Genomic DNA, 16,032 nt, shown 5'->3' with positions numbered 1-16,032 from the left:
TCTCCAGGCTTCCCCACAACATACATTTCCTTTAGGATTTTGCTTTTTTGGATTTATTTGTCCTGGTTCAAGCTGGTAGATAATCCCCACTGACTTGCATGAGTTTTATCTGTCATGCCCAGCAGCATTTAAATACCTGGACTGGGAATTCCTAATCTATGCAAAGTGCATTTTTGTTAGAACCAGCTACATAAAGAGATGACATGGATCACAAATGTCCTTTAGAATGTGAAATAGTGAATAACCTAAATATAAAATGATAGGGAAATGGTTCAATTAACTTTGGCATATTGTGAAAAACTGCAACAAAGCAAAAAGAAAAACAGGAAGATCTTAAATACTGACATGGACCGGTCTACAGGTTGCAAAGGAATACAGAACAGTATCATTTATGTTAAAAAGCCAACAAAACATACATAGTTTGTGGGTTCATATATGTGTGTGTAAATGCATGGAAAGTGTTTGGAAAACAACATGAAAGTGGTAAGAGTCGATACCTCTTGGAAGACAGGGAAATGGGGAGAGACATGGGGGTGTCGGAGAGGGCTTTAGTTTCACCTGTACTGTCTGCAATGTCTTCATTTAATTTAAATAGGAAAAACTTGGATGATATGTGACCATAGGTTCCAAAATTCTTTGCATGTAACATATATAAATATTTCTGTGACCGTTAATTTCCAATCATAATCTCAATAACATTTGTAAAAACATCTGCTCATCCTTGGAAATGAAATTTCCTATGCCACGTTATCACACAAATTAACTTTTTAAAGTGTAAAAATAACACAAAGCATCTGAAAAGTTAACTTTCACAAGGTAAAATCAAGTGCACACATGGACAGTGCACAGAAATGCTACTGATTTTTTTAATTTAATTTTTGATGTTGGATCAAGCAATCTTATTGAATTTTCTTATTATTTCTAACAGTTTGTAGATACTCTTAGTTTTTTAATGTAACTAATCACATTGTCAATGAATAATTAGTTTTTCTTCCTTTCTAATCAAGTAAAGTTTACTTTCACAAGGTAAAATCAACGATCTGCTCTAGGAGGCACAATCGTTTCGAGGACAATCAATTTCTCTTTAATGGCAAAGAATAAGGAATATGGGGCGGATTTAAATAAATCCGGTTTCACTTAAATTCCAAGTCAAAAATCAAAGTAACAGATTGCTTAATTGATTCTAACCTGAGTTCGATTTCTAAGGTGCTCTTAATTTTTCAGTGATAGCGTTTGCTTTTCCCAACAAGAGCAAGGGAAAACTGGAGGGCAAGTTTTGCAAGGAAGAAATTGAGCCCCAGAGAGGTCAGGATTTAGTGCGAGGTCCCGGCTAGGAAGAGGCGGCTGGAACTCCCTGCAGGTGTCTCCTGCCAGCCCTCTGTGCGCTCGGCCAAGCTGCTTGATTTGATTCACCAGCGTGACACCGTGCATCTCCACATCCGGTGTTCTCACGTATCATCCCTGGCGATTACCTATGCGTCTATTTTTTAATTTACTGACCTCTGGAGGCCTGTCCCCGCCGTCTCTGATTCCTAGGCACTGGACAAACCCCCTCCTCGCTTCTTCCCCCTGCTCCGCGCATTCCACCTGTTCCGGGGCATCCCCGCTCGCTTGCTCCCTTCCGCACGCTGCCTGTCCCGGGACCTGCGTGAAGCCCGCAGCCCCGCCACTAGTCGGGCAGCTGCTACACTACCGCGCCGCTGCGGGTGGGGCCAGCGTGTCCCCCGGACGCGGGGAGGGGGGATGGAAGTGCGGGGTGGGGGTCGCGCAGCCCCCACTCACCTTGCTGGCCGTGGGCGCCGCCGCCAGGAGCACCAGCAGGAGCTGCAGCAGGAGCACCTGCGATCTGGGCGCCGTCCGGGGGCTCATGGTGGGCGCGCGCTCAGAGCCCGGGCGAGTCCGGGGACTCGCAGGCTCTCAGGCCACCGCGTCTCCTGCGCAGCGCGGCTCGGGGAGCCCGGCTGGAAAGCTCGCCTCGCCACTCGGCCGGGGCGGGTTTTGTAGGGCTCGGTCGCACGGTTCGTCCCTCCCCACCCAGGCTTTTTGGTTGTGGCTCCAAGGGAGGGAAGACGTGGCTCAGGTCCCGCCCTCGTACCCCCCTCCCTCCCAACTTACCAGGCAGTGTCCCTTCCACCCGGGCATCGTGCCCAGGAGGCGAGAAAGGGCCGGGCGCCTGCGGGGCAGGTGGGCGCGGATCCAGGGTAAGGGGTTAAGGAGGTGATGCTCCCAAGGTCCGGGGGCCCAGGCGGGGAAATGGGGTGCGGGTCCGAGGTGAGGAGTTTGGGGGTGTGCGGTGGGGCGGTGGCTGCGCAGGGTGGAGGGAGTGGCCAGCGGCCCTGCCCAGATTAAGCGGGAGGCGCGCCGGGCGTCTGCACTCAGGAGGCCCTGCTTGCTCCCCGCGCCCGCGGCGGTCCGCGTTCCCCGCCTCCAGCCCGCCTCCAACTTGCAGCCGCCGGGCTTGGCTGCGAGAGTGCCGCGAAGAGGCAGCGGGGCGCGGGTGGATTGGGGCTGGAGGTGCGCGTCCCGTGGGCCGGCAAGGCGGCAGCTCCCGGCGCTGCGGGCGTCCCCACAGGTAAGGCTCCCATAGTTGGGGCAACCGCTGTCCCGGGGCCCCTGCACCTGCCTGGGAGGGGCAGTGGAGGGAGCGTGGCATTCAAGGGGTGGTGGCGGGCCCGGCTGGGGAGTTGTGGCCCGGGGGTCACCAGAGGAGAGCTCGTCTGGCTCCTGGGCTTGTCTGTCTGGGCTTTAAACTGGGTGCTGTGTGTTTTGATTAATTTGGAGGCTCGAGTTACCGGCCTGGCAGTCGGGGCACTCCAAAATGCCAAGAGAAAGAGGCAGCTGAGGAGAAAGAGAAAGCCCATCTTATTCTCCGCTGAGTTGAACTGCTTTTCAGGCCAAATCTTATCTGCGGAAATGCAGGGCAAAACAAGACCCAGCTCTGGTCAGGGTGCGCTCTTCCTGGGGGTGGCCTGGGATGCAAATGTGCCAGGGCACCGTCCTCCAGCAGGCTCTCGCCGTTTCCTGTGCTAGGGACCACAATGGCTCTGGTAAAGCAATTAGACTCCTTCTCTGAAGAATGCTGTGAAATGCATAAAATACAATTAAATCAGAATCAGTTTTATTGGAACGCAATTATGGAAGCCCTCAAGTCGTGATATAGTAACTAACATAGGTGCATCATCATTATTGCATTAAATAGCTAGATTTAACAGCAGGCCAATTAAGCAACTGTAATATCAAAGTAGTGATGACCGCAAATGGTATTTTGAGATAATAGCCCAAACTGAAATGTGACATGAAAATACCAGTGGGTGCAAACTATCAAGAACTGCCAATACTACTGTGGTCTGTTGCCTATGATCATAAGGGAGGACATGTTGAACTTCTGTGACATGTTACTAAAAATAAAGATGCAACTTATTTTCCTATGTAAGTTTCCTATACAGATCACCTGAATTCCATCCTCAGGTTAAGAATCTTTGCTTTGGAACAGGGTTGCTGATATTTGCTGCAGTTGGTTTCAGACAGCAAGTATGATCTATGCAGTTGGTCACTGATTATAGGGAACCACTTTCTTTCAGTTAAACTTGGGGTTTATTGGTGTCTTAGACCTTTGTAGCCATGCAAGTAGGCAAAACCTTAACAGTGAATGAAGACACTCCTCCCATTCCTTTTATTTTGACTATAGCGTGAATCTTACTGTCTTCTTTCTGTCTTTTATGCCAGTGATTCTCAACTATGGTTGAGCATTAGAATCTTTGGAAGGATCAAAAAATGTTGATACCCAGACCATTCCAAGCCAATTTTAGCAGACTCTCTAGCTGTTTTAAAATTTCCTGTACATTGCCATGCACAATCAAGTTTGAGAGTTCCTGTTTTCACACACATGTTGAATTAGGATATATTCTTAATAGAATAATAAAAAGCACATATATTAAACTCTTCATTACAACTTGGGAACACTGCGGAATGTATGACCATATCGCAGATGTTGCAGTGTGGTATGCAGTAGCTTCTTTCCATTGGTAGGGAAAGTTATTCTGGAAACTTCTGCCACTCTTGTGGAATGAAACAGCAGGTGTTGATGAAGTGACAATGTCCAAGAGTTCTGAGAGTCACATGATTATCTTTCACAAACTGACAATATTTATTTTAAAAAATACAAACAAAAATGTCTCAATGCTAATGTTAAATGCTGCTTCTCTTTGCCAAATTCCAGAAGATTCCTCAATTTGAATTTTAATTGCCTTTTCCTGAAACCAGGTCATTTTGTTGGAGGACTAGACTTGGTTTTATCAACTTTGGAACAGGAGGTAGCAGTCAACTGCAAGTCATTTCTGATGCAGATACAGAGCCGGAAAGAAACTTGTGATGTAAATACAGCAAGAAAGAGGCAATGCTGGAGAGCTTGACCTCTGGAGTAGACTCTGGAGTTCTGAGTCTTTTCCATACTTACTAGTGTGATCTAACCTCTCTGGGCTGGAGTCTTCCCTTCTATAAAATAGACATACTCACCGTACCTACCTCAAGGAGTTGTTGGAGTCTAATAAGCTAGCAAAAACCCTTTGTGCAGGATCTTCACACAATAGTCACATAGTGAAATTTGATTTTTTTTTTTTTTTGTACAAAGGAAAATAGGTGGCCCTGATGAGAATGGTGGCATGTGGTAGAGATGCTTTTCTGAGCTCAGTACTAAAACAGCTGGAGGCAAGCATAGCCCATGAACTCCCTTGAGGTTAATACACTTCCAAGGCCTCTAGAACCTTGCCTTGGTATCCCTGGGAGCTTGTTGGAAATGTAGAGTCTCAGGTCTCTCTCTGGATCCACTGAATCAGATCCCACATTCACCAAGATCTGCTGGCAATTCATATGCACCTGGTACTTGAAATACTGAGAAGCTGCTTCTCTAAAAGCCATATTAGCCACTCATTCCCCACCTGCTACCTTTAGAACAATGTTTGACTGGCTCACCAGGTGGTGTTAATTAACTGGAAGTCTTGATTGTTAAACAGTTGTCTCTGGGTCAGGAGAGTTGATTTTTCAGTTGGTTCTTTAAATGTAAAACAATAAGAGGAAAGGAGGATGGTTCTTTTTGTACATTCAAAGGACATAGAGGTCTCTATTTTTTACTTTGATGCCGTGTAGGGGTTTTAAACAAAATGAGTGGCTATTGTCTTTGACAAGTCCTGTATAATTTGTAATCACAGTATCATGTCCATTTTCTGTGCAATGTTTAAATAGTTGTGTCTGCTTCACTTCATTTCAATGTAAGCCCCATTAGGACAGGGGCCATTTTTGTATTCTTTACTGATGTTGATGAATGAGTGAGGCTGTTACTGTTTGCTGAATGAATTAATGAATGCACAAATGAAGTTGAATGGCTTGTCAAATTCACCCAGCATTCACACTTAGCCTGTTTTCTTCCTAAGTTCATGATCTACCTCTAGCCTTTATTGTAGAGGGACGTGCCTCTGCTTTTGATGAGATACAAGATACACCTCTTATGCTGCCCACAGCTGCTTCGTTAATCTTGTTTTACTTCATCTCCCCTCTTAGCCATCCTTTTTCTTTCAAGAACTTTCTCTTTTCAACACCTCTGAAACAATTAGGCTCTTCGGTGCTTTTAGAATCTGAGTGATTACCAACTCATGTCAGTTCTTGCCATTGCATCTCTGAACTCCTTCTCTACTTCTCTAAGTTCATGGCTCCTGCCTTGCACTATCATCTGTGGATTATGGTAGCCATCTAGCTAGTTTTCTGTCCTGCAGTCTTTCTACTCTGGAACTCATCTGTGTAATTATCAGAGTTACCAATTAAAATTGCACATTATGCTAGCAAGGACAGGTGACTTTAGGGACGGTTACAAACAATTCCCCCAATCCAGAGGCTTATCATTATGGAAGTTTTCTCATCATTTATACTACATATTCATCGCAGGACGTGGGGAAGTGGGAGTGGGGTGGGAGTGCTCTGCTTATTGCAGCCACTCAGGGACCTCCTGGAAATTCCCTCTCAACATCATCTTCTCTAATCACCTCAGAAGGGGAAGAGAATGTGCTAAACTAAAACTACCCTACAAGCTTCCTCCTGGATGTGACACAGGCTACTTCTACTCACATTTCATTGACCAAATGGATCACGTGATCATGCTTTATTCTGTAAGGGGCAGAGAAATGAAGTCTACCACATGTCTGGAAAGAGAGGGAAACAGGTGGCAAATGTCAGTAATACCCATCACACACATTGTGCCACTTGTTTGTTTAAAAGCTTCCAAAAGTTCCCCTTTGCCTTCGCAACTGATTTCACATTTCTTGGAATAGAATAGTGTGGTCTCAGGTCAACTTTTTTGTTTTATCTCTTGTGTCATCCCAAGCTTTTTATGATTTCTCTGGTTCACTGTACACACTTCCTTACCTCACACCCTTGTACTTACTATTCCCTCTGCTCGAAGAGACCTCCTCCTTGATCTGTGTTTTAGACCAAGGTCTGTGTTTTATACCACCTACCTGTGCTTTAAGACCTAGGTCAAGGATTAAAGAGCGTGGTTCCTGTGAACACCTTTGTCCAGAACTTTATTATATAGCACAGAAATAGTGTGTGGTGATTTATTGTTCTGCATTACAAAACTTTTGAGGGCAGGTACAGAGATTATTTGTTAAGAGTATTAGTCTGTTCTCACATTGCTATGAAGAATTACCTGAGACTGGGTAATTTATAAAGAAAAGAGGCTTAATTGACTCACAATTCTGCATGGCTGGGGAGGCCTCAGGAAACTTACAATCATGGTGGAAGGCACCTCTTCACAGGGCAGCAGGAGAGAGAATGAGTGCCAAGCGAAGAGGGAAGCCCCTTTTAAAACCATCAGATCTCATGAGAACTCATTCAGTATCATGAGAACAGCATGGGGGAAACCACCCCCATGATTCAATTACCTCCCGCTGGGTCCCTCCCATGACACATGGGGATTATGAGATTACAATTCAAGATGAGATTTAGGTGGGGACACAAAGTCAAACCATATCATTAGGGAATTTAAAAAGTACATTTCTTGAGGTATAATCTATGTTCAATAAATCACATCCACCTAAAGCATGGAATTGAGGAAGTTTTGCTGATGCATTCACCCTGTGAAACCACCACCGCCCATCAAGCTGTAGTATTTTTCTGTCACTCCCAGAAGTTTCTTTCTGCCTCTTTGCTATCCATCCCTCTTTACACACCTCATCCTCAGACCAGGACTGATCTGCTTTCTGTCACTGTAGACTTCATTTTAGGTGGCATTTTCTAGAATTTTGTGTTGATGGAATTACACCATGTGTACTGTCTTGTATCTGGCTTCTCTGACTCTATATAGCAATATTCAGATTCATCCATGTTGTGTGGATTAGGAGTTTGTTCTTTTCTATTGCTGAGTAGTATCCCATTGTATGGAGATTACACTTGGAAAAAAAATCCATTTACCTATTTTTGGGCATTTGTATTGTTTCTAGTATAGGGCTACTACAAATCAAGCTACTATGAATATTTTTCTACAAGCCTTTGTGTAGGTATGCATTTTCACTTATCTCAAGTAAATATTTAGGAATGAAAGGTCTGGGTCATATGGTAGATGTACATTTAATTATAAAAGAAATGGTTTTCCAAAGTGGTTATATTCTACCTTCTCAGTGCAAGGTACAATACAATACATAGGAGTTCCAGTTGCTCCATATATTTATTTTGCTGTTAATTTTTAAATTTTAGCCATCCTAATGTTTATACAGAGGTATCGCAGAGTGGTTTGTATTTCTCCAATAACTAATGATGTTGAACATCTTTTAATGTACTTATCGAACATTCATATAGCTTCTTTTGTGAAGTGCCTATTCAAATCTTTTTTCCACTTAAAATTTGCCTTTTTATCTTCTTATTGTTGAATTGTAAGAGTTATTTGTATATTGTGGATACAAGATCAATATTAAATACAAGCATTGTGAGTATTTTCTCCCATTCTGAGAATTGTGTTTTCATTTTCTTGTGATTTTTTAAGTAGCAAATTTTTATTTTGATGGAATATAATTTATAATTTTTTTCTTTTGTGATTTGTGCTTTTCTTGTTACCTGAGAACTCTATACCTATGCCAAAGTTGCAGAAATTTTCTCCTATGTTTTCTTCTTTGGTAGTATTGTTACTTTTACCTCAATGATCTCTTTCAAGTTAATTTCTGGGTATGGTAGGAAATAAGGATTCATTAAATTAGTTTTTCCATGTGAATATCCAGTTGTTGTAACACCAGTTGTTGAAAAGACATTTTCCCCCACTAAATTGCCATGGCACCTTTGTAAAAAATCAACTGATCATCACGTGTGAGTCTTTTTATTCCATTTATCTACATATCTATTTGTTTACCATCATTCTTACAACTGTAGTTTTTTAGCAAGACTAGTGTAAGTCCTTCAACTTTGTTGCTTTTTATAAAAATTGCTTAGTCTATTCTTGGTCATTTGCATTTACATATATGTGGATTTTATTTGTTAGTATTAAGTTAAGGAGAGTCATGTTTATATTCACAAGATATATTGATCTGTAGTTTTCCTATAATATCTTTGTCAGTTTTGGTATCTAAATAATGCTAGCCTCCTAAAATAAGTTGGCCAGCATTCTCTTTTTTTCTATATTCAGAAAGAGTATATTAAAAAACTGGTATTATTTCTTCATTAAATGTTTGATAGAATTCACTAGTAAAACCAATTATCCCCTGAAGTTTTCTTTGGGGAAGGTTTTTACTTACAAAATTCATTAATTATAAATTTAATTGCTATAGGCCATTTAAATTTTCTATTGTTTCTTGTGTCAGTTTTGATAATTGATGTCTTTCCCAAAATTATTTATTTCCTCTACATTGTTAAATTTATTGGCATATAATTATAAGAAGATTCTCCAATTATCTTTTTAATCCCCTTTGTCATTTGATACTGTCATATTATTATTTTTAACATTCCCAAGTTTTCAGGCTTATCAATTGTATACAGAACCAAACTACCAATGTTGGGTTTCATTGATTTTTCTCTACTGTTTGAATGCCTTCTCCTTTGTTAATTTCCTCTTTAATATTTATTATTTCTTTCATTTTGCTTCAGGTTTATTTTGTTCTTTTCCTAGTTTTCTAAGAAAGAAGCTTAGGTAATTGATTTTTGATTTTTTTTCTTTTCTAATAGAAACTTTTATACCTAGAAGATCCTTTTCTGTACTGGGTTAGTTGCATCCTGTAAATTTAGATATATTGTGTTTCTATTATCATATATCTCAAAATATTTTCTGATTTCTTCCTTGACTCATGGGTTATTTGGAAGTGTGCTGTTTAATTTCCAAATATTTGGGACTTTCCTAGATAGTTTACCATTGAATTCTAGTGTAATTCTCTGTAAAATTTCAGTCTTTTGCAATGTGTTGAAACTTGTTTTACAATCCAGGATATAATCTATCTTGGTGGACATGCCATGTCCACTTGAAAAGAATATATACTATGATCGCTTGGTATAGTGAGCTAGTATGTAGTAAATTAAGTAAAGATGGTTGATAGTGTTATTCAGATCTTCTATGTCTTAACTGATATTGTACTTTGTTCTATCAATAACCAAGAGAAGATTATTAATTCCCAACTATATTTTAGGATTTGTCTATTTTTTAGTTCAATTTTGCAGTTTTTCCTTCATCTAATTTGAAGTTCTGTTGTTAAGCACATATATTACTATTTATAGCTTCCTGCAATATTAATTTTAAATCATTATCAAGGGTCACTGCCTATCCTGAAGTCTATTTTATGTGCTGTTAATATATCCATTATAGGTTTCCTATGCTGACTGTTTGTGTGGTATATCTTTTTCCAGTCTTTTATTCTTAGAATGAATGTATGCTAACTGTGATTCTACCTAGAATTGTCCTTCTGTATATCTCCTTCTAACTAACTGAAAAATTTATCCCTTGTGATTTTTCTTTCCTGACGTTTAAAAGGTACTTTATAAGGTACTGTCATAGTTTGTTCCTTTTTCCTTTTTCATTTCCCCAGATCTTCCTTTCTTCCTAAATCAAGTCTTGCCTGCTTCCTGGGGTCTGCCTGGTGTTCCCTGGTTTTCACTTTTTTATTATTTTTTATTTTTTAGACAGGGTTTCACTCTGTCACCTCAGTTGGCTGCAGGGGTGCGATCTCCACTCACAGCAACCTCCGCCTCCTGGGCTCAAGTGATTCTCCCACCTCAGCCTCCCACGCAGCTGAGACTACAGGCATGTGCAACCCAGCTGGCTAATTTTTTTTTTTTTTTTGTATTTTTTGTAGAGATGTGGTTTCACCATGTTGCCCAGGCTGGTCTCGAACTGCTGGCCTCAAGCAATCCATCTGCCTTGGCATCCCAAAGTTCTGGGATTGCAGGTGTGAGCTACCACGCCCAGCCAGGTTTTTATGTTTATGGCTTTTTCCCAATATATTGTGAGCTCTTTTTTTTTTTTTTCCTGCATGGCAGATTAGAAAGGAAGGAAAGAAACATTTATTGAGCTGCTCCTACATGCCAGGCATTGTAGTAGGCACCAAGTCCTACTCATTTAAGTCCGTTAGGTATTAATTTTACACACTGAGAAATCAAGTGCTCACAGGGGCTGCAAACTTGCTAAGGATTACACGGCAAAGTGTAATTTTTAGTTGCATTATTAATTAATTACTTACATGATTGGAGTCATCAAGATCTGAACACAAATCTTAACTTCAAAGCTGTACTTTTATTCACTAACCATGAGTGCACAGATAGCAATGGAGGGAGGCAGATGGTTTCCATGGAGGGGAAGTGGCAGCAGAGGTGAGAAGTCATCGAAGGCAAATGCTAGCCTCACATTGTAGTTGGGAGTGGGCCTTGCCCAGTGGAATTGTTGAGTGTTATTGTTGGAGTTCACCCCCAAGGCAATTCTGGGAGGTCTGAAAGGTCCAGAGAATTCAGATAGAGTCTCAGCCCTACTTAGGGGGAAAATCATACAGCAAGACATGTGGGGGATTAGTGGTTTTGGCAAGAGACTTGACGATAGTCTGAATCAAGATGTCATTCTTCACTTGGAGGCAAAGGGCTCCTCTGATCTGGAAAGTCAGTTGTATATTTTTGGAACATGTATCACCTTCGTGTGGTTCCGAGAAGTGACATTATTATGGTTGCTGTCAAATTTTCTGTTGATATTGGGAGGAGACCTCAGGGGAAAATGATAATAAAAGCCTATATTGCCAGATGGTGGGTGAACTGAGATCTGGTCCAATTGCACTAGCAAACTCAACTCCAATGTTAACTGAGAACTCTGCAGCAGTCTCAAACAGTTCAGCTGAATCTGGAGGGAAGGAAATGTGGGGGTGGGCTTGGCCATAGTCCAGCACATTCTGATCAAGTTGGAACTCCGAGTCATTCTCAAGAATTTACTTGAGTAATTGTCCAGTTTTCCTTGTTGCTTCTCAGAGAACATGAAGCTCCATCCACATTCCAGTGGTCCATGGACCACACAGACTCATGACCCACTTTGAAAACCTTGGGATGTGGGATGAGAGTGACTGTTTTTGCTAAAGAACTCAAACCAACCTAAATTCTTTGAAGGTCTGAAGGTAGGGTCAACTCCAAAAAGTGGGATTTTAGAAAGAGCAAAACCAAGTAACCAGCTTGAATGTTGGGAAATGGTTAGGTTGACTCTGAACAGAAAAAAATGTAGCCCTCCAAAGGAGGTGTCCAGGTGGATGGAGGTGAATAGGACACGCCATTCTTTTTCTGGGAACACTTTCATGACCTCTGAGATCCTCTGCTTATTTCTCTACAAAACCTGAATATTTGAGAATTCTATTTTAGAAAGAGAAATGTATATAGAAACAGGTGTTCAAGCAATCACAAAAATTATTTTGGAAAGAGAGTATTCAGATGGCTCAGTGTCAAAAGGCCAAAAAGGAAAGTATGTGCAGTCATTAAGTTAGTAGTAAATTATTTTACTGAACCAATAAAAAATTATCATTAAACAGAAATCAAAGATTTAATGTTACTTTGGAAGAGGAGAAAACGTTTTTATGCTTCTGTTACCTTTCTGTGACTGGAAACATCCAATGCTCAGTGTTCTGTTTATCCGGTCCCCCAATCTTGTATATTTCTCCTCCCCCATTTGATGAGAACCCCAGCAGGGTGTATTTGTTTTCAAGATTGGGTTGCTGAGAAAATAAATTCTCTGTGGTAGAGATAATGATTTGGAAGATCTCAGATCTTGTTCCCAAACCTGTCATTTGGAAAGCATTGGGCAGAGACTCATAAGGAGTCCCAGGGGAATTGGAGTCCAGGGATTTTCATAAGGGAGTGAAAGGGGGAAACAAAAAGCTCATGGAGTTAGAGGAGGATAACAAAATGGCATTTGCTGAATATACATGCTGGAAATTACTGCTGCTGGAAAAGAGGCTGTGGATCTTACTTGGGTTGGTGAGCAAGGTGGATGTCAAAGGCCCAGGGTGCTTCTGTTCCATTTCCCTCTTGGAAGAGAGGAGGAGGAGGAAGTGAGCTGCTTCTTGTGGTGGTGGAGCCTTAGACCCAGCTGCGAAGGGTGGGGCCGTGCCTTCTGTCCAACTGGGCTGCAGAGGTCAGTTTGCTCAAGTCAATTGACTGTACGACTTTACATCAGGAATGAGGCAGCTCTCAGGAGTAAGCTGATCGTTTAGCCTTTAATGGAACCATCTGTCCTTCTCTTTTTGCATTTTCCTCTTTTGAAACAGGTTTTCATGCTGACTCAGTGTGTCCGTTTTCTCTGTATTTAGTTTTGCCCTTCACTTTGGCCTGCCTCAGCCATCTAATGCCCAATTCTACATCAGGGTATCTCTTGATGCATCTTTTTTTCTGCGTCTCTCTTTCTCACTTCTCTCGGTTTCCTATTTCAGCTCTCCTAGAGGAGCGATCCACATTCTGTCTGTACCATCCTCGTCCCAGAGTCAGTTCTCTGTCACTCAGTCAAGCTCTGGGTTGGGCTGCTTTGGGTCAGTGGCTTACCTCGAGCCTTTCCGTGTGGCTGGGGAGACAAAATCAGATGATAGGAAACCTGGTCATGCCTCCACAGAGCCGAGCTGAAGGTGGGGCTCTGACACAACTGTAGAGAATGCTCCCTCCTTGAGAATAACAATTAGCAAAATCATGCCCTTTAAAAGGCACAGGACCTCTGCAGAAGTTTCCTGTAGAGGCAGTCTTCTAAAACTGTTGTCTGCAATGTTAGTGCTATAACACTTTGGCTTGTTGCAGTTATGATATGGCTTGGCTGTGTCTCCACCCAAACCTCATTTTGAATTGTAGCTCCCATAATTCCCAAGTCTCCTGAGAGGGACCCAGTGGGAGATAATTGAATCAATGGGGTGATTTCCCCCATACTCTTCTTGCAGTGGTAAGTCTCATGAGATCTGGTGATTTTATAAGGGATTTCCCCTTTCTCTGGCTCTCATTCTGTCTTGCCTGCCACCATGTAAGATATGACTTTGCTCCTCATTCACCTTCCATCATGATTGTAAGGCCTCCCCAGCCATGTGGAACTGTGAGTCAATTAACCCCTTTCCTTTACAAATTACCCAGTCTTGGGTGTGTATTTATTAGCAGAGTGAGAACAGAGTAAATACAAGTTACGTTTTTTTTTGTGATGGTGATAGACTCGAACAGAAACCCACTGCTTCATCTATTCCCACACGATAACACCTATTCATTCGTGAGAAGATAGACGAATGGGATGCTCTGCTGAGTGTTGGGGTATTTTTGTTTGGTGCAGTCAAAAGCTTGGTTGAAACAAAATATTTTGTGCTCTTAAGACAGATGGTTGCAACAAATAAAACCCTCTTAGATGGTTGTGGATAACACGTGGCTGCACTTTGTGAACTGCAAAGCACCAGGCACACTGCTGTTTACAGTGTCAGGTCAACAGCAAGATGGAGGCTTTGCTCAGCTGTGGCCTAGCAGTTGCATCTTAGGCAGGAGAAGAGTCATAAAACTCTCTGCAACTCCTCTGTGGCTTGTTAGGTCCTCTAAGGCCTGCTTCTGGTGAAACAGTGAAAAGGGCAGTTTTTAACCTTTAGCAGCTCATTCAAGACAGAGATCTTCAAACTGAAGTACATGGACCCTTGGGAGATAAAACGATTCTCAGGAGTTACGCAAGCTACTTGGAACATTCACTAAAGGATTCCATTTCCAGATTCTCAATTGTCATGTATATACTTTTGTAGAATTGCTCTCTCCGAAAATGGGTGTTTCGTCAAAGTTTTCACTTCCTCTTTCACAGTTGCCCTGCTTTTCAAAAGAAAGGCAACCCCTCGACCACCATTTTCCCCAAATATTACTACCCTGCTTTGTCCCAGGGTGTAAGAACTGTCTGGGGGCTGAATGAGGGGCAGCGCATTTGCTGGTGTCAAGAACAGGAACCTACCAGCTCCACACCTCCTGGTCAGGGTGCTTTCATCATAATGGAGGGAGGACTTGTCAGCCTGGAAATCATTCAAATTAATTCTAGATGATAAATTAGTATCTTGCTCTTGGTATATATGTTAGTTCATTCAGGCTGCTACAACGAAATACCTAAGACTGGGTGATTTATGAACAACAGGTTTATTGCTCACAGTGCTGGAGGCTGGCAAGTGCAATGCCAAGGCACCAGCAGATTCAGTGTCTGGTGCAGGCTACTTTCTGCTTTACAGGTGGTGCCTTCTTGCTGTGTCCTCACATGGTGGAAGGAAGAGGCAAACAAGCTCTCTCAGGTGTCTTCTGTAAGGGCACTCACCTCATTCTGGAGGGCTCAATCCTCATGACCTAACAGCATCCCAGATGCCTCACCTCTTAATACCAACACATTGGGAGTTAAGTTGCAACATACAAATTGGGGGTGTGGGACACAAACATTCAGACCATGGCAGTTTACTACTCAAGAGAAGTTAAAAGAATTGAGTGACATTTGTGTAGCACATTTTTTTCATTCACAACTTCTTGTTTATGTTGAATAAATTTTATTAGAACTTAGTTTTGGAAACTAAAATGGAAATAGGATTGTTGCTGAACCTCTCTCATTTCAGTAGAAAGAATCACTGATCTTGAGCTAAATAAGCTAATAAGAAATAAAAAGGGCCAATTCATTCACTAGCAACTACATTTCCCACAAAATTTTACTTTTGGTATTTGATCATTGTTTATCAAGATTAAAATTTGTGGTTTTGATGAATTATATACTACTAACAATTATAATGAAAGCCAATTTTGGAAAAAATGTTAAGAATTAGAGACTTATAAGTATTTTGTTGCAGAGAAACACAACAGGGTGATCAATATATTATTTTCAAGTATGGAAATACATTGCATTAAGATACATGTGGGGGAATGGAATGGAAATACGAATTTAAAAAATAGCAATGTAAAATTCCTGTTAAAGAGCTTGTGTGCATATATTTTAAGCTGATGGTGGTAAAAATCAGACTTCTGTGACATTTTGATTTATTGGATGCATCTAAAATAATGCTGTAGTAGTTTTATTTTAAAGGTCATCGTTTATTATACTCCAGAAATTATATTCTCTGTAGCTATTAAAAGAGAAGATGAAAGTTTTAAGACTTTTTTTTTTTGGCTGGACGCGGTGGCTCAAGCCTGTAATCCCAGCACTTTGGGAGGCCGAGATGGGCGGATCACGAGGTCAGGAGATCGAGACCATCCTGGCTAACATGGTGAAACCCCGTCTCTACTAAAACACACACACACAAAAAAAAACCTAGCTGGGCGAGGTGGCGGGAGCCTGTAGTCCCAGCTACTCGGGAGGCTGAGGCAGGAGAATGGCATAAACCCGGGAGGCGGAGCTTGCAGTGAGCTGAGATCCGGCCACTGCACTCCAGCCTGGGCGACAGAACGAGACTCCGTCTCAAAAAAAAAAAAAAAAAAAAAAAGACTTTTTTTTTTTTTTTTTTTAAGAAAAAGTAGGGCTGATATGGTTTGGCTCTGTGTCCCCACCCAAATCTCACCTTAAATTGTAATAATCCCCACGTG

General features: G+C 41.7%; 2 protein-coding genes across 4 annotated transcripts in view; one reads left to right on the top strand and one right to left on the bottom strand.

Annotated features, from left to right (window-relative positions):
* LOC105473981 (collagen type IV alpha 3 chain) overlaps positions 1–2,376 on the bottom strand; it is a 150,258-nt gene extending 147,882 nt beyond the window's left edge. Inside the window, exon 1 of one of the 3 annotated variants that reach the window (XM_011728282.3) lies at positions 2,116–2,376. In XM_011728282.3, the coding sequence (XP_011726584.2) occupies positions 2,116–2,142 (27 nt within the window). In that variant the 5' untranslated portion in view covers positions 2,143–2,376. Of the gene's footprint in view, positions 1–1,782; positions 1,990–2,115 lie in introns of those variants that run through there. The other 2 variants (XM_011728284.2, XM_011728281.2) reach the window with 2 other exon arrangements.
* A 74-nt stretch (positions 2,377–2,450) lies between these two features.
* The window catches only part of LOC105473978 (collagen type IV alpha 4 chain), a 152,909-nt gene continuing 139,327 nt past the window's right edge, over positions 2,451–16,032 (top strand). The window contains exon 1 of the mRNA XM_011728273.2: positions 2,451–2,572. The gene's annotated coding sequence lies outside the window, so the exon portion shown is untranslated. The remainder of the gene's footprint in view (positions 2,573–16,032) is intronic.

This window comes from Macaca nemestrina, chromosome 11 (genome assembly GCF_043159975.1).
Source record: "Macaca nemestrina isolate mMacNem1 chromosome 11, mMacNem.hap1, whole genome shotgun sequence".
In the NCBI taxonomy this organism is placed as follows: Eukaryota; Metazoa; Chordata; class Mammalia; order Primates; family Cercopithecidae; genus Macaca; species Macaca nemestrina.
This window is presented reverse-complemented; position numbering and strand designations above follow the sequence as displayed.